Raw genomic sequence first — 21,885 nt, forward strand, 5'->3', positions numbered from 1 at the left:
TTTCTGGTGTCGGGGCTGGTCGGTCGTCTGTCTTATCGTTAGCTACCGTAGTGTAGCTATCCGTGGATCGGTGAGCTCCTGTTCTACTCAGGCATCGTGCTCCAAGATTGATGATTTCTGATTTCCCGTGTCTGGCCTCCTGCGGGCTCAGATTTGGTCGGTTGACTGTGCTCCATGTTTACTCGTGGTGTTGTTGGAGTATTGTTTCTGTGCACTCTCACCGATACGTGTTCTACCGTGGCTTCGAGCGTCCGTGCTCTTCCGTAGCCCGTGCTTTTCAGCATGCTGGGGTGTCTATGTATTAAGTTCCCTTCCGTGGCCCGTACGTTCCTGTCATGTTCTATCCATCTGTTCTTTTCATGGCTGCGTGCTCTTTCATCTTTCACGCTACTTATAAAACTTCGTGGTTTGCATCGGCTAAGACTTCTATCATCGTCCATGGCCTTCCGTGCTTCGTGTTGCTCTTCTATCCCATCATCTACATAGTGTGGGTCGGTGTTCTTTCGTGTTTCGTGTTCTTGCTGAGTCGCGTGCCTCCGCGCAAACTTGATCACAAACGCTGTTCCGATTTTGTTTGATGTACACAACATATATTGTTGGAAAGATCACACAATATCTTAAGGTCGTGTGCAAATACAGAGGAAGATGATACTTTTCCCGGGGGCAGTGTGGGGTGCAGGGGTGTAAGCCACAATAGTCATATTTTAAAGTTTTCACATTATTAATAATAGTAATACAATTGTTATTTATTATTAAACGCTGATATAATTTTTATGTGTACTACTACTACAAATGACTGCAAGTAAAAATATGAAATGCCTTGATAATAGTACTAAGAAAATAATACTGTAAATTAAATTAGTACAGCAGTACTACGAAGCCTAAAACAGCATTCTAAATTCAATAAGTACTAAAGTTTCGATTGAGGCCGAAATAAAAGTCCCCAGAGCCTACATTTTTTTTCAACAGCTCCTACGACGATACAGTACGTGTGTGCTCATCAGCGCCTAATACTAATGCTATCTAACGCGTACACAGGCAGCGCCCTTTGCGTGGCCTTGCGAACCGCAGCTGAAAATGAGAGCAAAATGAAATTTAAACGGTGCTTTTAAGTACGATGTGTAGACCACATATAATGTGTAAGAAACACAATGTTGATTTTAGCCAATGGGGGCCGCCTTCGCTGCGCTCGGCAGCTTTTTAGCGAATCGAGGCCGCCTTCGCTGCGCTCGGCAGCCAGTAGAACGCGCGTATTTGCGTTACATTTATTAACCCTAGCCCGTTACGGACGGACTGACAGACAGACACCAGACTCCACTAGGGGGGTAAGATTAATGGAGAAATTTTTAAATGTAAAATTGCGACGACTACACGGTGCTCTCCATATGATCTGCTACAGTAAAACAAATGCGGATGGGTCTATTGACACTAGCTAAACATTCTCCATTAATATCGATCAAGCAGAGTTGCGAGTGCAACACGCTATATATAATACTATTGTGTACACCCCCATGCAACTACTTTGAGATCTCGATCCCTAGTGTCCATTTCATCGCCCATAAAAACTCAGCCCATACAATTCTCTAGTCAGCCAAAATGACACATTTTTTTATATAGGTTTTTGTATTGAGCCGATGATGGCCGTAATTTGTGTCCAGCTTGACAAATCTCTTTTTGTATGTGAGCCTCCCTATAAAGTGCAAAAACGCGAGCGTTAGCACATCCTTGCTATTTGAAGCATGTTTTACAGCTTGTGTACCGCACCGTCAAATAATCAAAATTGACTGAGTTATGGGCACTCGACGAGGTGGCCGTATAATTGTGTCCAGGAGTGTAGTACAGTAGACCAGCTAATATAAAACATATTTTCTTCTTGGACAAAATGTTATTATTAAAAATCAGTTAAAAATGAGCTAATATGATATTTTATATTTCAAAAATTGCGTAATATGTTTCAATCCACCAACCAGTTGTCATTAACATTCGACTAGTGGAAGTATTACTAATCAGCCGTGAGGGAGATGGATTCCGAGACAATTGTGAGGGCTCTCCCCAAGCAGAGCTCCGTTTTATCAAGAGCGCAAAAAATAAAAGTTATATTTTTGCTGACAGACGTGCTTTACTTCCTTTCGGTATTTAGTGTGGTGTACACCAGGATACACTGTGCATCAGAGCTCGCGGTGGTAGCTCCGTTTTTTGCGCGCATTGCGCACGTCACAAGGTTCGCTTTGAATACAAACTCCAAATATAAAGATTTATCAACTCCGTTTTTTGGCTACACAGAGTTACAGTTTTACTCTCATTCAGGAATCCGACAGCCATGGCCCACAACTACAACCTCCGGCAGCTCCACCACTTCGACTTCAGCGCCGTCATGGAGGCGACCACCGACGAGTCGAAGACAGTCGCATGGGCCATGAAGGTGGGGCTGCTGGAGCGGTCGATGCTCTACCCTCAGTCCACTCAGCCCATGCGTACGGTCACGGTCGCACCTACCAATAGTTTTGGCTTTTAAGGGTGTCGACAGGACGACAGGGCGGTGGTTCGGCCGCATCGTGTACGACGAGCGTACGAAGGCTACACTGCTGCCGATTATCAAGAAGTTCATCAGACCTCGGTTAGTACCGTAAACCTCTACTTCTCAAGCTTTATTTCTAATTATTTTTTTTACTAGAACTCGGATTCACTCGGACATGTTCGCTTCCTACGTGGCTGAGCGTGTTTCACGAGTGCATACGCTCGCCAACAACCGCACGTTGGCGAGTATGCACTACGAGCACAGTTGGGTGACCACACTCTCCACTTTGTGGACCCTGTCTCAGGTACGCATACGAACACTATTGAGGGTTTGTGGGAAATGCATATCAAACGTCACATCAAGGCGATGCGCGGCTGCAGTAAGAAGTACCTGGATGGCTACATCGACAAGTACATGTGGAGGTCGTGGTTTTTTTTTTCAACGAGGGCCTCTCCGGTGAGTTCATGTGCGGACTCGTACAGGCCGTGCAGCGGCACCCACAGCAGGAGGAGTAAGAGTACCTGTGTCGAGAGTTGAAGCAAATATTTTTTAAAATAAAGTGTTTTTTATTTTTCATTCTGCCAGATGCAGAACTCCGAAAAACGGAGCTCTGCTTGGGGAGAGCCATTGTGAGGAGTGACTGCAAGGTTGGCGTCGTGTGTTGGCACTGCTGAGCGCATTGATCTAGCGTTACAGGCTGCAGGTTTATTAGACGCACGTTGTGGACAAGGCTATCGGTAGAGAACAAGAATTGAATACCTTGTTTTGGCTCTATCGACATTAAACAACTGCAACGTTTGCAGTTTTCCATCTTCACAGTGAAATACTAGAGCAATTACTCGTCAGTTTTAAAACCTGCCATCAATACTGCTGCTTTAGAGCTTGACCAAAAGAGTTCCTTGGTGAGCTCTCGGTTCACAGAGGGTAAGGTGGGAAAATATAATCTAGTATCTAATATTTAATATTAATAATAATAATAATATGGGGATATCATGCTAACTTTTGAAAACTGAGTTTCTATTACTATTTAATATCGAAAATTGTATTACATGTATTACTATCAAAAAAATATATCTTTCTTCAAAGATTACTTGCGATGCAAAAACACATTATTTATACGATTCTACGACAGATAATTAATAATTATGGATGACATAAAACTTGGAAGCCCATGTTTTGGGATTTAAGCCCTTTTGAGTATTTGACCGACTTCCAGCTCTGTTGTAAGCAGGGACTAATGGCTACCAAATATCATACGTATGTTGCCTTTTGAAACCTGAGCTCTACGTCAAACCGCCCGCTGCGTTGATGTTGCGGATAAAGGATACAAGTAGTTAGTTTCTCCTAAATTGTACTGGAATCATCATGGCGGAATTCGCGATTTGTAAATGATCCGCTGGGTGATCAGCGTTTCAATCCGCTGACATTTGTGCGTGAAGCACATACACTGTAATTCTGCCGCACAATCTGACATTATAGATATGGAATAGCTTTCTCAGCGACGACACCAGCATTTTGCAGCCTTGTTTTTTTACAACCTGGCGATTTCCAAATTTCTAATTGAAGCCACCGCCGAATTTTATGCAGAGCGATGCGTCATTAGCGAATCCGCGTTCATGAACTGAAACCAGTACTCCCGAAGTCTCATCTCCTGGCACGACCTTAATTTTTCCAATTGGTTGCCCATTGACAATCGGTTCCTCGTGCAACGGCACACTGGAAGTGACAGACACTGGGAAGAAAGGAGCAGTGTCTGAAATCGCCGTCACTACCTTCAAGAAAACAATTGCGGAGATCAAGGCTCAGCTGCGTGCCTCTGGTTTCCCCGTGGACGACAACAGCATTGCCAGGGTTGCTCAAAATATAATGTATATGGATTTCTTCGTTTAATGAGAATAAATACCTGCATGGTAGATCGGAATTCTGCAAATAAATAATTTGTGCTGCGACTGTGGCAAATCAATATCTGCATCAAAACGTGGTCGTGTTACTAGATTAATGACTTTGGGGAAAACATGCTCCTCGAGTGCTGGGAAGGCATCAGGGAAGCGTCGGACATGGCAAAGGTTGCGAGAGTTGGTAATTTGGGCTGTGTGCGAATTGAAAAGTGAGTTTGAGTCGGCAGCACAAGTTCGCAGAGCTCAGAGCCAACGAAAATCTGGTGGCTGCCGAACAAGGACAATAAATTTCGTGTAGGAATTCATAAAATCCAAAAATAAAATGTCAAATTGTGGCCAGTCCATAAATAAATTATTTCTCTATTGAAAAAAAAATATATAGTAAATATATCTTGGAGGATTCCAGAGCATTGCTCTCGTCCAATGCATCGTCGGCCTTCCACGAAACGAGGAAAGACTAAAAATCATGCACGAAGACCTTCTGATGGACGGATTTAAACACAGGTGCTTGATGACTCAGCATACGCGCGGACGCACAAGCGGGGGCATCCGCAGAGCCATGCAATTTCGCTTCGAGTGTGTCAGCAAGTCATTTGCCTGAAAAAAAACTGCCTTCCACCTGAAGACTAATGCTGTGACCGACACCACACGATTTAAGGATCAGAGTTAATTATCTTTCCTTGTCGTATCCCCTAAAGATTGTGTACATGTTGTGTGTCATTTCTGTTGATTTGCATCACACTTCAACTCGAGATCCCTCGCCTCCATTCTCTGAGCTCCAAGTCGATGGCGCCCCCACTATGGCGCAGCTACGCCACATTCCAGTCGTCTACTAAGCGTCCGGCTGCCTCTAACGTCCAAGAAACGGCGGGATTTTTCTCCCGGATCTTCCTCTTCTGGGTCAAACCCATGATGCAACAAGCGCACACTCAGCAACTTAACGCTAGCGACGTGTGGCCTTTGCGTCCTTCAATCCGAGCCGATGTCATCCTCCAGAGGTTCAAGACGCCGTTGCAGCAACATAAGAATTTCCTTCCCAAGGCGTTCGCTCAAGTGTTCTGGTTCCAATTCGTCCTCACGGGGCTGGCAATGCTTGTGTCAATGATGTGCAACTTAATGGGACCCATCGCACTTAACCGAGTTGTAACGGTACTTTCGGATACTTCCGAAGAGGAAGCCGAACTCGAAGCTACAGCAGCTCAATGGGTCGGTCTGGTGTTCGCTGCCCAAGTGATTCAAGCTCTAGCTGATTGCTACATTGGGACACAGAACGAGGTGGCTGCTATCCAGTGCATTTGCCTGCTAAAAACTTTATTATTCCGGAAGATGATGAAGTTAAGTGCCAGTTCCCGCAAGAGAAAATCGACCGGAGAACTTACCAACATGTACACGGCAGACTGCGAGTCGCTGGTACGAACAGCGTTGGTAGTGCACCAGATGTGGCTCATCCCGCTCCAGATCCTCGTGGTTAGCTACATGCTCGTCCGTGTACTGAGTGTTGCTGCATTTGCGGGCATTGCCGTGATCGTGTTGATGTTGTGGCTCAATCATTTCGTCTCGAAGCAAATGCACAGCTTAGAACGCACACATCGACGTGAAAAAGACAAACGGATGAAAAAGGTGACGGAAGCGTTGAAAGCGGTGAGTGTCGTCAAGCTTAACGCTTGGGAAGGCCCGATTACGGCAGAAATTAACGCCGCACGGGAGACGGAGCTGCGTGCTTTACTCAAGATGCGCATCATGACATCGCTGAGTATCGTTCTGCTTTGGGGCATGCCGGTTTTCGTCAGCATTGCTGCGTTTGGCACCTTTTCTGCTGGATTGCATCGCCACCTCACACCCGCGATTGTGTTTACGAGTCTCGCGCTGTTTTTACTGATCCAAGCGCCACTGCGTAGCATCACGTCGATCGTTTCGATGGCTATTCAATGCAGTGTGGCGTTGGAGCGAGTATCGTCGTTCTTACGTATGGATGAGTTGGAAGAGAGCAATGTTATGACTGCTGACGATCCCTTGGCCCATAAATATAAAGCCAAAGACGTAGGTATATAGCTGTGGAGAATGGGGAGTTTGCGTGGGATAAAGAGGGTTTGTCCCTATTGAGAAACGTGGACTTGGAAGTGAAAATGGGGGACTTTGTAGTGGTCCAGGGTCCTGTTGGGTGTGGGAAATCTTTCTTGTGTTCTGCGCTGCTTGGAGAGATGCAGAAACGTAGAGAAACTGTGCTTGTAAGTGGCAGTGTGGCGTACTGCTCGCAACAACCGTGGATCCAGAATATGACTGTGAAAGATAATATTCTGTTCGGCCATCCGTTTGAACGAACCAAGTACGAGAAAGTACTTGACGCATGTGCCTTGACACGTGATCTTCAGTCGCTACCAGTAGGAGATCGCACCGAGATTGGAGAGCGTGGCGTCAACTTTTCAGGTGGCCAACAAGCTCGAATTGCGCTGGCTCGAGCGTGTTATAGCGACTCCAGCGTCTATATTCTGGATTCGCCGCTGTCAGCAGTAGACGCGATCGTGCAGAACGAAATAGTCGAGAAATGTTTGCTCGGACTTTTGAGAGAGAAGACGATCATATTGGTGACTCATAACCCGGAGATTATGACGTCGAGGTTCATCACACGAGCCGTCACAGTGAACGACGCAGGTTCTGTTATAGAGACTTTCTGTGCCGACAATCAACCAGACTACGAGGCTCTTGTTTCTCCAATAGGAAGAGATTCGGATCGTCTATCGTTCGATAACAATGCAACTACGTTGTATAGCATTAGTGAAGACACGGAAGATGTGGCACCAGACTGTTCTACTCGGAAGAAGTCGCTGAGTTTTGCAGGTACCGAAGACAGCGAGAGAGGCAGGCTGATTCAAGCTGAAACGCGGTCGGAGGGGCGAGTTGCTCGTCATGTTTTTGAGGCCTACTACCACGCAGTAGGCGGCCTACCAGTCGTGTCAGCTATTCTCGTGTCTCAAATGTTGTGGCAAGTACTGCAGATCAGCAGTGATTTCTGGCTGAGTCATTGGTCGAATGACGCTGCTACACTTGGAGCAGCTGCGGCGAGCGCACATACGCACACAGCGTATCGTTTAGGTGTGTACGCAAGTCTCGGACTACTGGCAGCAACGATGGTGTTTGGTAGGACCGTACTAGTCACGATCTATGGTATTCGCGCTGCGAGGAACTTATTCGACCGCATGACGTACGCTTTGATGCACGCGCCCATGCGATTCTTCGATGCGAACCCAATCGGCCGCGTATTAACTCGCTACGGAGGTGACGTAGCTGCCGTAGACGTCCAGATCCCCTTCATGTTCGGGACGCTAGCGGCCAACGTATTTCCCGTTGGCTGTAGCTTAGCCACCGCTGCGTTTTTGATCCGTTGGAAAGGGTTATTGTTGCTCCCAGTGATCGCAGTGTACGTGGCCGTCGGTAGTTTCTACATCTCGCCAGCTCGAGAGTTGCAGCGCTTGTCGAAGACTACGCTGTCTCCTGTTTTAACGCACATGTCGGAGTCTGTTGATGGTGCGTCCATCGTTCGCGCTTTCGGACAAGTCCAAAGATTCTTCCAGACCAGCAGTGCGATACTCGATGCGAACCATAAGATCTGGTACGCACAAGTGTACGTTACGCAATGGTTCTCGCTGCGTATCCAGCTTGTGGGCTGTTTATTGTTACTTGTGGTCACGTCTTCGCTCGTGCTTCTGCACCGTCAACTCGACGTCGCAATGATCGGCTTGGCCTTCTCGTATTCCTTGAAAATTGCAGCTAATCTGGAGGGAATCATACGCTCTTTGGCTCGTATCGAGACGGTAATGATCAGTCCTGAGAGGATACAAGAGTACATTGAGATCGAGCAAGAAGCGCCCTACCGTATCCCCATGATGGACCCACCAGCACAACTTGAGTGGCCCTCAACTGGGTCAATACTTTTCGACAAGGTTTCATTCCGATACCAACCGAGAGGCGACTTGGTACTGCGTAGCTTAAGCTTCTCTATAGCTGGAGGACAGAAGATCGGAATCGTTGGTCGCACTGGAGCCGGCAAGTCGAGCTTGGCTATGGCTTTGTTTCGCATCAGCGAGCTTACATCAGGTAGAGTGCTGGTCGACGGCGTTGATGTGGCCACTATCGGTCTCAAAACACTGCGCGAAAAACTGTCTATTATCCCTCAAAGTCCGGTACTCTTCAAGGGTTCGTTGCGTGCTTACTTGGATCCATTCGACGAGTTCACGGACGATCAGTTGTGGGCCTCTATTCGAGAAGTTGGGCTGACTCAACGTATCGCTGAAGACAAGAGGAAACTCGCGATGATCGTGGAGGAGAACGGCGAGAACTTCAGTGTGGGCGAGCGGCAGATGTTGTGTATGGCTCGAACTCTGCTGCGTCACTCGCGTATCGTCATCTTCGACGAGGCCACTGCGACGATTGACCACGAGACAGACCAAAACCTGCAACAAGTGATCCGTACAGCGTTCAAGAAGTCGACAGTGCTGACGATTGCGCATCGATTGGACACTGTCCTGGACTCGGATCGCATTCTGGTGCTTGATAAAGGTCGCTCGGTTGAGTTTGCGTCACCAAAGGAGCTAGTGAGTAAAAGCCAAGGACACTTCTTCGACCTTATGCGCGAAGGTGGATACTTGGACAAGTTCAAGCAGCAACAAGGAATCAAAGCGGCGAGTATCGCTTAGCGTTCGGACTGCGCTATAATCTGCGTACTTCCATTTATCTACGTCTTGGTAGTTTTAGTACACGATGAAGCCTCGTCGACAGCCAGTAGCAGCCAGCGGCCATCGTTCGTCTTGATGATCCACTAACGCGAGTTTTGCTACCAGCGTGAAAGAGCCTTTGACTGTCAGATTGGCTGCCTTCACATGCACTGGCGTCTCGAAAGGCAGGTACAGCATGGTCTGGTCTTCAGTATCACTGACTTGATCCCATGCGATCGGTAGAGTGACAGTCATTCGATGCTGGACAAGCTTATCATCTGACATTCCGTCGTCTAGTCCATAGATCGAGGAGCTTCCAGTATTAACAGCAGCACCAGCTATACACACGAGCACGTCCACTTGAACAGCTTCTGCGCGAGTGCTCCAGTAGCTTCGAGCTTTGCGGGACACAGCTAGCACACCTTTCAACACACTAACGAAATCTGTGCCAAGTGACACGCCGAGTTGGGAGCGAGAGCGTGGCTTGGCTGTGAACGTCGTGTTCTCCGCGTACGTTAAGAACTGGGCACTCGACAGAAGACGCTGCTCACTGCCTAGTCGAGAGCAGAAGAAAAGCTTCGGCAACACAGGAGGGAGAGCACATAAAGCAGCCACAAGTTGCTGCAGGACACGAGCACCGACACCTGGCTGACGTGCAGGTGAGAGCTTAGCGACGCGATCCAATTTCCCACGTACGTCTTCACTCAACGTCTTGAGCACTTGAAGACTCCACAGACAAGAGCCCCATTTGGTTGGAAAGTCGATGGAGTTTGACGATCGTAGCAACAACAAGCCGTCGACTGCCGAAGCCAGTAAGACACACGCGTTGGCGTGAGCTTGAAGCGCGTCCAAGTCTCGCTCATCGGCACCGAGCAGCAGACTACGTAGCACGTCGAACTTGTGTGCTAGAGTACGTAATTGCTTACTCAATTGTCCCTCTCGACCCACAGGATTACCCGGAGAATTGGTGTATGCAGCCTCACCTGCAAGCTGCTGTGTACTCTGTACAAGTTGTAGCCATTCCAGACGGAGAGTAAGCAAGTGGAGCTGGAGATCGAAGCGGAAACTGGACGTACGTGCCGCCTGTAAGTACATCCTCGCACGAGCTACAGAGTGCAGACTCTGTAGATGCACGGACCGATCGGTTGTAATACGAGCCTCGGCTTCACACAGCGTCAGTAGAGCGTGCAACCAGCCACCAAAGCACTCACTATCCGTCTTTGCTGCGACGATCTCCAGCAACTGAGAAGCCAAAGTGAACCGTCCTCGTAGTATTGCTAGCTTGGCCATCTCGTATCGCTCTGCGTGGGTCTCGTAGAGCGCAGAGTTACGCAGTTGCCGCTCGAAATCCGAGATTGTTTGGCTTATTTCCTTGTCTCCGTCTGCTTTGAGCATCAGCTCTTGCGTCCAGAGGAAGAACGTGGCAGCTACCGCCCGTAAGTGTGCTGCATCTGTGCGGCTGATAGCGGATAGCTCCTTGAGTAACATGGGCAGCTCTTGGCGGATGACATCGACACTTGGCGCTTGGAATTGAGCTCCTAGAACCTTGAAGAGGGACGTTCTACGAGTGTTGATGACACTATTATCCAGACTGCTATCAGCGGGGATCGACAGCAACTCGATTAAACGTGTAGCCACGTAAGTCGCGAGTAACTCAGGGAAGTCGTGAGTGAGTTGAACTATCGCAGCCAGAGTAAAGTTCCACGTGCTCTTGGCTGCGACGGGGGCTCGTGGGTGTAACAAGAGCAGCAATTCGTCCACACTGCGCTCTGTTCCTTCAGCTGCAAGTTTCTGACGAGCGATATTGGCGAGGATAGAGGTGTAAACCTCTCCAAATCGCTCGTTCAAAGCAACAGCAAGTAGCTTCTTGGCCACTTTCAGTAGAGCCTTCGCCTTCTCACCAGCCTCTTGCTTCGTCGACCACTTCTCAAGCACAAGCAGAGCTGACAACGTGATGCGCATTATCGGTCTACTCCGACTGGCAACTCGTCCAAAAACACCTTCTAGAAGACAAGTTAACTGTTCGTTCCCCTCGCTTCCCTTGGTAACGAGCTGCTGCGTCACTAGCAGCGCAAAGTTCCGTACAATTGCACGAGGGTCTTGATCCAGTACATGACACAGCAGTTGTCCGTGCATCTCCAGTAGAACACCAGGATACGCAGCAGTCAGCGCTGTCATCGCTCGCAAACTCGCCACTGCGCTCTTGTCGTCTGCGAGTCTTTCGTACAGCTCCGCACAGCGCGTCCAGGCCTGCTGCGCCTCTGTCGAGTCCGTCACTGCGTCTGCCAACAAGCAGCATGTCGACGACGTCTCGGTCTCTGGAGTTAACGTCAGCACGTCCTTCTTGAAGGAAGACGAGAGTGGTAGAATGGCACTTGCGGCTTCGATTGCAGCGCTGCGTTCGTCGTGGTCAGCAGCAGAAATCCCCTTGATAACCTGCTGCTGCACTGTCGTGTCGTGGATAAGGAGGGAGGGCATGGTGGCCAGCATCTGGAGAGTTAGCGTCCGTGTTGTGACACTGGTAGGGTGCGTTAACGGCCCCATGAGATGGGTCAGTAGCTGTAATAGCGATGTTAGTACTCGTTCTACCTTTTGTGTTTCTTGTTCTACCCTAGACTACCCACCTTGTTGGGGTCGGTCACTTGTGCCACGTGGCCTTTTGCTCGTTGGAATACTCTCAGGATGGCACTTCGCACAACGTCGTTTTCACTGCGGAATATTCGAGTTAGTGCGTTCTACCGTGGAAACTACCTTGTTCTACTTTTTTTTACCTTGTAGCAAAGTGTTCGGCCAATTTGGTACATACGGCAGACAGGAAGTCTGGCCACGGGAACGACTCCGGTGTGAACAGTCTTGAGTAGAACAGGAAACACTCGGCCAGAGATCCCGCCACGGCCCCGGGGTTGGTTGACTGTATTTGCAGAGCCTTCACTTGGACCTCGAGTTGGGCGAACTCGCGTAAGTGGAGGTCAGTGGCTGAGGTTTCCACGCGACGAGGGCTCAAAGCTGAGGGGAACTGGTCGTTGCGCGCTGCATGTTGTGAGTCGGTCGCCGGGTCTCCATGGAACACGCGGTAGTGCGCCTGAGGCACGGCCAGCATGTCGACTGTAAAAGTTGATCGGAGAGTGCAGTTATTAATTGGGGGTGTTTTTATCCAATAATAGAGGGTACGTAGCTGAAATAAATGACTGCTTTTGCCCAATAGCATGAGTGTAGCCATCCACTATTTGCCATGGATCTAACGTTTGCACAACGTTAGGAAAGTTATCATATCTGATTCTGCTGACTGGTAGATGTAGTGCTGCCTGTAAGATCGAGTCTGCAGCAGCACACTGAACCCATGACGCTATGAACTGTCCGCAACGCGTCGGAGGCGTTAGCGGCTGCGTTTAAAGTAAAGACAAAACGACCTGACAACTATTTGGTGTGTCCTCATCAAGGTTTATTGGAGCCCAACGGCACAGCGTCTATCTCGCTAGTCTTACGGCAGAAAGATTGCAATGAGTTACTGCATTTGCACCCAACAGAGCGACAAAAGATCAGTGACAAGTTCCTCGTACAGAGCATTCAAGTGGATCAAAAGATCCTACGAAAACTTCAAGAGGAGGACACCCGAAGACATGGCACTCGAGCTTTCGAGGATGTGGACGCAAGTGGACCGACAATCGATTTCTAGTAAGCAACTCGTAAGTCGCTTAAACCGGGACCAGAGGAAGGATTGCAGCAACTGAAACTTTTGAGTCGACGTCGAGACAACCCACGAGACTCCATAAGCGATGCGACGTCGACTAGTAGAAGCGCGGGACGCGCCATACGTAGCGATAAAGAGGCCACTGCACTACGAAAAAGATACAACCAGGTAGGTGAGGACGTGTTAGGCGGGGATCTTGATGATGCTGGCTAACAATTCCTTGTCGGTTTGAAAGCTGGTGGCGATTGTAGAGCAACTTACGGTGCGGCGTGACGCTTTGGCTACTGATTTAGCTACAACGGAGCATCAGTTGCAACAGGTAACGATGGACGCACAGCAAATGAGAAAAGCATTGGGAGACACCAACCAGCCGACTGAGTTGTCTTCACTTCCTATAATACCGCGACTTGGGTCACTGCAGTAGCGGCTGCGATAGTAAAAGACTTCGAAGAAAAACAATTTAATCGACGAGATGAGATGTTCAATTGCCAATGTGAGGACCTTGTCATCGTGAGTTGCAAGTGAATCTCGATGACGCAGCCAGCACTGACCCCGCCAAGGTCGTCCGTAAACGACGATATTATCTACAGCTTGGTGATGGGCCCACGGTTATCACACTTTTTTTCCGGCAAGGCATGAACGCAGCTAAAAAAAATGACCTCGCGAGTCCAGCAATCTACGGTAGTACCGCCCCGGCACTCAGATGACCTAGCCACTTTTAATTCTTCCTCCTACATGCAACACCTCGCGCCCAACGCTGAAGACGAATCTAGCCATTCGCCATGCCTCCACCTAGCGACAAGAGCGAGTCTGCTAACCCCAAGCGGTTGACTCGAACGCACTCAGAACTGCGCGACCGTGTGGTTTCCCACATGGAGAAGACACTGGATGAGAGCTTCCCACATACGTAAAAAAAAAATCGATACGCTTTAAAGAAGTATCCATCGCGGTGGACGTCGTGGTCAAGGACAAAAATGACGCCAAGACGGAGCTTGCGACGTTGCTCAACGCTGTTAAGACGAGGTACCACGAGCTGCGCTCCAGTAAAAATGTCGTAAGCGGTTGCCACACCTGGTATCGTATGTGCCTCAGCGCAACGAGCACTACGCCCTGTTGACAGCGAAGGAGACGGTTGAGTTCGCGCACGCTTGTTGCGGTGGGGATCTGGCCGAGTACTGGGAGAATCAGTTCGTTCACGGCACTCCAGAGGAAAATGCGCAGGCTTTGAAGGTGGTTCAAGCGATGTATCAGCACTATCCGGACCTCGTGATCCAGCAATTAGGACTCGAAAATTGCCAGAACACCGTCGTGGGAGATGAGATGTTGCGTGGTGTGTCCGGTGGCGAACGCAAGCGAGTGACGACTGGCGAGATGGAGTTCGGCAACGCATACGTCTAGATGATGGACGAGATCAGCACCGGTCTGGACAGTGCAGCGACGTTCGACATCATCGTGATGATGCTGAACGAAGGCCGCGTGATGTACTATGGTCCTGGCGAGGAAGCGTTAGGATACTTCGAGGGTCTTGGCTTCAAGCGTCCACCTCAACGTGACGTGGCTGACTTCTTGATGGATCTCGGTAACTTCAATACGAAGTTACGAGGGACGAAGTATTCGCTATCCACAGGACTTTGCTGAGGCCTTTGAACGATCCGCACACTACACTCGAGTCAAAAAGGATCTTGATGAACCTGAGGTTGGTCTGCAGACGTGGACTCAACTGGATTTCTACCAGTTCTTTGGAGCTAGCACGTTTCTGCTTATGAAGCGAAAAATTAGTGATAAGACGTGAGATGTCGGTGCTTATCGGACGTTTGTTGATGAATACAGTCATGGGACTACTGTACGGCTGCGTGTTCTACCAAGTGGACCCAACGGATCCACAGTTAGTGATGGGAGTCATCTTCGAGGCAGCGCTGTGTTTATCCATGATTCCAGCCATCGTTGAGGCTCGTGACGTCTTCTACAAGCAACGATGTGCCAAATTCTTGTGCGCTCTCTCGCTGTGAACCAGTACACGGAGTCAGGCTTTGACATGTTCGTGTACAATGTCGTTGACTATTGCGCCACGTACGGCATGAAGATGGGCGCTGCAGAGGTACCCTGCAAAGCATTGCTCGGAAGCAGATACAGTTCCAGAGGGAGCTCACGAAGCCACACATACACGATCGAGCCGAACACGACCACCTCCAGTATGATAGGAGGGATCTGGTTCACCGAGCTGGCCAGCACGTACGACGCCCCCGCGCCACAGAGTTGATCCAATAAATCCACATGAGATAATCCGGAATCTGGTCTTTTGTGATGGCAAATCCAGCGAACAGGACGAAGAACTTGACCGCAACACTAGCAATTGGGTTGACCACGTTAACGTTGGGTGCGTGGATGTTGGAAGTTATTGGCGCTGGTGTCGGTGGCCACGCTGATGATACAGATTTCGTGAGTGTTTAAAAGTCCAGTGCAACTTTCGAGCGCCTGTAGTCAAATTTTCGTGAGGGTGTAACTCGACCGTCGTCGTCGATTCCAGCGTTGGAATACAGCGGCAAACGCGCTGCTACTGAGCTGACGCAGATGAGGTTTTTACTGCAACGTTTCTTCCGAATGTACTGGAGAACGGCGTCGTATAACGGGACCCGCTTTGGCGTTGCGTTGGTCATGGGTCTGCTCACTGGGATCACGTATCTCAACACGAACTTCCGGCGTCAACTCCGGAATGGGCATGGTGTTCTCCGTTATGGGCTTTGTCGGAGTCATCTCATTCAGCCAGTTGCAGCAAAAGAACGTGGAGTGTTCTACCGAGAGCGAGCAGCGTAGACGTACAACGCTTTCTGGTATTTCTCCGGCTCCAGTATGGTGGAGATTCCGTACACCTTTGCAGCTGTTCTGGTGTTTATGGCAGCGTTCTACCTGATTGTGGGCTTACGCTTTCTTCACGTTCTACCTGATATTGGCGCTCTACGCTCTGATTCAGGAATATCTCGCTGAATTTGTCGTTTTCCTGTCTCCTAACGTGGAAATTGCGAAAATGTTGGGGATGGTGGTGAACTTGATCACTTTCCTCTAATCCGGCTTCAGCCCACCAGCGGCGGCACTCCCCGAGGGCGTCAAATGGATTTACACGATCAGCCTGTTGACGTACTCGCTTTCCGCTTTGACCACCGTTGTGTTTGGAGATTGTCCGAGTGGCAATAGCAACGCCATTGGATGCAGGTCCATGCAGAATGTGCCTCCAACGTTGCCGAGTGGCATCACTGTAAAAAAGAACCTGGAAGTCGACTTCTCGATGGACCACAGCGAGATCTGGAGAAACTTTGGCGTTTTACTCGCTTTCGTCATCTTTGTCCGCGGTTTGACGATTCTTGCCATGCGCTTTCTCAACCACCAGAAGAAGTAGATCTCATTCATTAGTAAAATGCCTTTTGTTGTTTGTCAAGAATAGTTGCGTCGTTTGCCTACAGGAATGTTGGTAAGAAGAGATCAGTTTGCACCGAGCGTAAAGTGTAAGCCTTACCCGCCATTCACTTGCCATGAATGAGACCAAGAGGGTCATAAGCAAGTTTCCCTGTTGTTGACGATGTAATAAACACTCTTCATCTTGCTTGAAGGCAATTTTGCTACTTTTTCCATCATTGTTTCCACTTTGACACGCCAAAGTTTCATTTTCGTTGCCAATGACCATCACTCCGCATCCGTAGTGATCACTACGTTTCTCATCATTCCGCAATCTACCGGGTCGGTATGACGCCGGAGTTGTTGCCGCTCAAGTCGTACGACACCTTCGACCACTCGCTCTCCAAGCGCAGTCCGCACCCTCAAGATGTCGCCCGGGTGGGGGGGGGGGGGGCCCCCCCCTCTTTTTTTGGAAATTGCTTGCCCCCACTAAAGTAACTCCGCCCCGAAAAAAAAGACTCCAAGCCCAACAACTGTGGCCGCTTGCGCTTGGGGAAATTAAAGCCCCAACAGCGTTGCTAAGCTCTTTCCAACCTTCTCAGAAATCTCTCAGTCCATGTACAGGCTTCGTCGTGTGTTTCGCCGCCAAATCTCTTCACAGGCGTGGCATTCCTCGTATCCATGCTCTGCAACTTACTAGGCCCCGTCGTGCTCAAGGAGGTAGTCTCCAGCCTCTCCATACTAGCTGAGAAAGACCCAAACGACGAGGCCTTAATACTACAGACCATTTGCGTCCGGGTGGCCACGCTCTTCGCCGCTAAAGTGCTACAAGCATTAGCAGACACATACGCGAACTTTTACAGCGAACTCATCGCAATTAAACTCGTGGCCTCCGTCAAGACGCTGATCTTTCGGGAAACATTGAAATTTAACGCCCAAGCGCGCAGAGACAAGTCCACAGGCGCCATAGCCAACATGTACACAGCCGACAGAGACGCGATCTTGGCCACAGCCTTCTTGGTGCATCAACTGTGGCTCATCCCGTTGCAACTCGTCATTGTCAGCTACATGCTGTACGTCGTACTACACCTTTGCCAGTCCAAATCGGCGACAGTGTAAAGCAAAGCTGTGTGAAGTAACTTAAGTGACAAAGAAATTTTTAATTTTTATTTTCAAAAATTGACTTTAGAGCAATGGCGATTTAGTGCAGAGCTAACTGGTGGTCGGCATCAAAACAAGTTAAAAAAGTCCATCCTGTCTTCGCCCTTTGCTTCTTCCTTCCGAGCACCATCGTACCCGGCACCCCCGCGTTAAAATTCCATTTTATGCTACCTCGGTCGTTGTCGACACGTGCAAAATGCAACTTAGGCCACACACTCGACACGCAGACAGAGCCGTCGCGACTGGGCGATGCTGGACGACTCCATGAGCATTGAGCGGAAAATTCGCTCCTCGCTGTAGCCTGCCTTCTCCAGCATCGTGATGCGCTCCAGCGGCTTGAACCAGCGCACGCGTCTCCGCCGATGTCGTCCTGCGGTTTCCTGCCTGTCCCCCGCCTGTGTTCTCCCGCTGATGCTGCGCCGCGTTCACTGAAGTCCTCCACACACATTGCGGGGTTCGAGCCAGCCCCACCGCTGGACCACCGCGTCGAGGCACTGCGCTGCCGCCGATGCCCACGCCGAACTCGTAGACGGTGACGGTGGACCAGCGTACGCTCTTGGTCGCCATGGCTGCTGTGTATGTGGCTGTTGGACTGGGGCGAGGAAGGAATGGAGGAAAGACCCAGAGGGCGTCGGCTGTATGTCGTTCACGCGCCCCTCCCGGGTGGCCACTCACTCGCGCCGCTGCCATGCAAGCACCAGATTTGGTGGATCTGCTCCATCCACTTACAAACACTCAGTGGCTTGCCTTGCGTTGTTTTTCCCAGTCAGCGCTCAGTTCAACATCGTCCGCTTGCCCAGAAAACAGAGCGCCGGATGCAGCTGCTTGAAAACGCTGCAGAGCATAGCTTCCATGTATGGATCTGCGCTTGGTTAACAAGATGGCGCGCCACTGTGCGTTGTCAGTGGCGGCAGCTATTCGTAGCAAACCTATGGAGTACGGCACGTAAAGTTTTGCACTACACTAAATCAACTTTGCATGACAGGCTTTTTCTAAAAAAATAAATTTCAAAAATTAAAAAAATTAATTACGGGACGTTCCACTTTGCTTTACACTGTCGCCGATTTGGACTGGCAAAGGCTGTAGACATGGCAGCACTAGCCGGCGTGAGTGTGATTGTAGCCATGTTGGGCGTCAACCACCTGATCTCCAAGTGGATGTTCGCGTGTCAGCGAGTCTACAGACACAGCAAGGACGTGAGGATGAAGAAAGTGACCGAAGTGTTCAAAGCGGTGGGAATCGTCAAGTTTAACGCGTGGGAAGAGCGTCTGATGGAGCAAATTAAAGCAACTCGAGCGAAGGAGATGCGAGATCTCTTCAGGCGCCGGTTGCTGGCCTGTTTGAGCGTCGTAATGCTCTGGGGCATGCCGGTGTTTATCAGTGTGGCCTCGTTTGGAGTTTACACGGGCGTGATGCACCGGAATTTGACGCCAGCGATCGTGTTTACCAGTATTGCGCTCTTCCAACTCATCCAAGGTCCGCTACGTATGATTACCAACATTCTACCCATGCTCGTGCAGTCCAAAGTGGCGTTGGAACGCATTAAAGCGTTCTTAGAGATGGCAGAACTGGAGTCGGATAACGTCATGCCAGCTGATCACCCACAAGGCGAGAAATACGTTATCAGGAAGGTGGTTGTCTATGTGGAAGACGGAGAATTCGGCTGAGACCAGGACTCGACGCTGCTCAGGAACGTGAACCTCGAAGTCAAAGCTGGAGACTTTGTGGTGCTGCACGGCTCCGTGGGTTGCGGTAAGTCTTCGCTGTGCTCGGCACTCTTAGGAGAAATGGTCAAGCACAACGGAGCGGTGTTTGTCGGGGCACGTGTGGCCTACTGCTCGCAGCAGCCGTGGATCCAGAACCTGACTGTGCGAGACAACATCTTGTTCGGGCTTCTGTACGACCGCAACAAGTACGAGAAAGTGCTGGATGCCTGTGCGTTGACAGCAGATCTGGCCTCGCTACCTGCAGGCGACTCGACGGAGATTGGAGAACGAGGAATGAACTTGTCGGGAGGGCAGAAGGCGCGAATCGCGTTGGCCCGAGCTTGTTATAGCGACGCAAGTGTGTACCTGTTGGACTCGCCCTTGTCGGCTGTGGACGCTATCGTGCAGAACGATATTTTCCAGAAATGTATGCTAGGACTACTCAAGAACAAGACCATCATCCTTGTGACGCATAACCCCGAGATTATCGAGTCACCGCGTATTTCTCGAGCTGTAACGATCGATGAGTTGGGAGAACTAGTAGAAACGCACCACGTGGACACCCCGATCGAGACGGAGAGGCCGTTGGTGTCTCCATTCGCGGCTCAGCCGTACGAGGCTGTCAATTTGGGGTCTAAGAACGAAGGAGAGAGTGAGTATGGGACCCTGGAGAGAGTGAGTATGGGACCCTGGAGATTGATTTACTGCTGGATAAAGAGCCTCGGACTGACGACGACAGGGATCGTAGCAACATCCTCGAGTTGGCAGAATTTCGCCGTGTACGCCATCGAAGCCGAGAGCTTTATTCTCTGTCGCTGGTGATAACACTGTTGAGCTGGAAAAACTAGGAAAACTGGTGGAGGAGGAGGAGCGAGTGGAGGGACAAGTGGGGAACCACGTCTTCAGCGCGTATTATCGCGCTGTCGGCGGCTTCCCGATCGTGTTTCTTTTCTTGCTGACGTCTGCTTGCTGGCAGGCGTTGCAGATTTCGAGTGACTTCTGGCTGGGTGCATGGTCCAGTGACGGCGTCCACAGTCAGGACTCCACGTCGTATCGACTTAGTATCTTCACAGCGTTGGGTCTCGCGTCGGCGTTGATGGTGTTCGCGCGTATGTTTATGACTGCGGTCTATGGTTTACGTGCCGCTCGACGGATGTTCGACGTGATGACGGAAGCTCTCATGCACGCTCCTATGCGCTTCTTCGACGCCAACCCGATCGAGCCGATCCTCACGCGTTATGGCAGCGACGTGTCCGTCGTGGACTCCAACATCCCGCCGCTGTTCAGTCGAATGTCATCGACGGTATTCTCGGTTGGATGCAGCGCTGTCACCGCTGCGGTTGTGATCCGCTGGAAAGGGTTCCTGCTGTTGCCAGTGGCGTATCTTTACTATCGCATTGGATCGCTCTACCTTCGTCCAGCGAGAGAGCTGCAAAGACTGTCCAAGACAACACAAGCCCCCGTGTTGAATCATCTAGCTGAGACGGTGGATGGTGGCGCTGTCATTCGTGCTTACGGTCGTGGTCACGTGGATCGTTTCCAGGTCGCACACAGCGAGAAACTGGACGACAACAACAAGATTTGGCTCGGCCAGTTGTGCGTGTCCCAGTGGTTCTCGTTGCACATCCAACTTGTCGGTAGTCTCCTGGTTCTGGTGGTCACTGCCTCGCTCGTGATGCTGCGTCATCAACTGGGAGCTGCTGTGATCGGTCTCGCCTTCTCGTATGCTCTGAAAGTATCCCAGAACCTCGAGAGGTTAGGCAAGCGCTGTCCCAAGTAGAACCGATGATGGTGAGTCCGGAGAGATTTCAAGAATACGCGGATATCATTCAGGAAGCACCGTCTCGCTTGCCACTCGACCCGCCTAGTGTACAGCACCCAGAGGTGTGGCCGTCAGCGGGGTCGGTCGAGTTTAACCACGTGAGCTTCCGGTACAAGGATCAAGGTCAGCTGGTCCTACGAGACCTGAGCTTCTCCGTCCGTGGAGGCGATAAACTTGGCATTGTTGGTCGCACTGGAGCTGGCAAGTCCAGTCTGACGATGGCTCTCTTCCGGATCAACGAGCTGGCTGCAGGTTCCATCTGTATCGACGGAGTTGACGTGAGTACTATTGGCTTGACGACACTGCGCGAGAAACTCTCCATCATACCGCAAAACCCGGTGCTGTTTAAAGGCACCTTACGCAACTATCTGGACCCGTTTGGCGACTTTAGTGACGAGGAGCTCTGGACGTGTCTGCGTCGAGTGGGTCTTGGCTCTCGTATCGAAGCGGAGGAGGGCAAACTCGATGCGCTTGTTGAAGAAAATGGCGAGAGCTTTAGTGTAGGCGAGCGACAGATGCTGTGTATGGTCTGCTCGCTACTGCGCAAGTCGCGTCTCGTGGTATTTGACGAAGCTACGGCTGCAGTTGACCATGCTACGGATCAAACTCTGCAACGAGTTATTCGCGAAGTGTTCAAGGACTCCACTGTGCTTACGATTGCGCATCGATTGGACACAATTCTTGACTCGGACCGCATTTTAGTGATGGGTGGTGGCTGTGTGAAGGAGCTCGCAAGTCCTGCTGAGCTTGTTCAGAGAGGTGAAGGACACTTCTTTGACCTCATGGAGGAAGGAGGATATCTCGACCGCTTTCAACAGAGCAATGCCGTTGAAAACGTCAGGCTAAATGCACTGAGACAACGTGATTGAGAACGAAAAAATAATTTTGCAACTGAGATTTTCGGCGAGTTGATGGCAATCTGCGAAGAGAACGCGAAAGATTTAGCAGGCGGATACGCGCTCCGAGGCCACTGCGTGATCTATACAC

General features: G+C 50.2%; 5 protein-coding genes across 5 annotated transcripts; 3 read left to right on the forward strand and 2 right to left on the reverse strand.

Annotated features, from left to right (window-relative positions):
- Window positions 1-5,202: 5,202 nt before the first annotated feature.
- Window positions 5,203-9,110, forward strand: PITG_08969 (multidrug resistance-associated protein 1, putative; the record flags this gene model as incomplete). The annotated part of the gene is made up of 2 exons (XM_002902961.1): window positions 5,203-6,460; window positions 6,559-9,110. 2 exons carry the CDS (start codon window positions 5,203-5,205, stop codon window positions 9,108-9,110), a joined length of 3,810 nt encoding a protein of 1,269 aa, XP_002903007.1.
- A 356-nt stretch (window positions 9,111-9,466) lies between these two features.
- On the reverse strand, window positions 9,467-12,941 carry PITG_08970 (uncharacterized protein; the record flags this gene model as incomplete). The annotated part of the gene is made up of 5 exons (XM_002902962.1): window positions 9,467-9,541; window positions 9,825-11,687; window positions 11,753-11,837; window positions 11,900-12,233; window positions 12,890-12,941. 5 exons carry the CDS (start codon window positions 12,939-12,941, stop codon window positions 9,467-9,469), a joined length of 2,409 nt encoding a protein of 802 aa, XP_002903008.1.
- A 1,276-nt stretch (window positions 12,942-14,217) lies between these two features.
- On the forward strand, window positions 14,218-16,213 carry PITG_08971 (ATP-binding Cassette (ABC) superfamily; the record flags this gene model as incomplete). The annotated part of the gene is made up of 4 exons (XM_002902963.1): window positions 14,218-14,398; window positions 14,650-14,809; window positions 15,137-15,196; window positions 15,895-16,213. The coding sequence occupies 4 exons, from the start codon at window positions 14,218-14,220 to the stop codon at window positions 16,211-16,213; spliced, it is 720 nt and encodes a 239-aa protein (XP_002903009.1).
- A 1,360-nt stretch (window positions 16,214-17,573) lies between these two features.
- PITG_08972 (uncharacterized protein) lies at window positions 17,574-17,937 on the reverse strand (the record flags this gene model as incomplete). Its single annotated transcript, XM_002902964.1, has 2 exons — window positions 17,574-17,750; window positions 17,800-17,937. The coding sequence occupies 2 exons, from the start codon at window positions 17,935-17,937 to the stop codon at window positions 17,574-17,576; spliced, it is 315 nt and encodes a 104-aa protein (XP_002903010.1).
- Window positions 17,938-18,458: 521 nt separating this feature from the next.
- PITG_08973 (ABC transporter-MRP) lies at window positions 18,459-21,767 on the forward strand (the record flags this gene model as incomplete). Its single annotated transcript, XM_002902965.1, has 4 exons — window positions 18,459-19,001; window positions 19,044-19,708; window positions 19,845-20,831; window positions 20,882-21,767. The coding sequence occupies 4 exons, from the start codon at window positions 18,459-18,461 to the stop codon at window positions 21,765-21,767; spliced, it is 3,081 nt and encodes a 1,026-aa protein (XP_002903011.1).
- Window positions 21,768-21,885: the final 118 nt, after the last annotated feature.

Source organism: Phytophthora infestans, genomic scaffold, assembly GCF_000142945.1.
Source record: "Phytophthora infestans T30-4 supercont1.16 genomic scaffold, whole genome shotgun sequence".
NCBI lineage: Eukaryota > Oomycota > Peronosporomycetes > Peronosporales > Peronosporaceae > Phytophthora > Phytophthora infestans.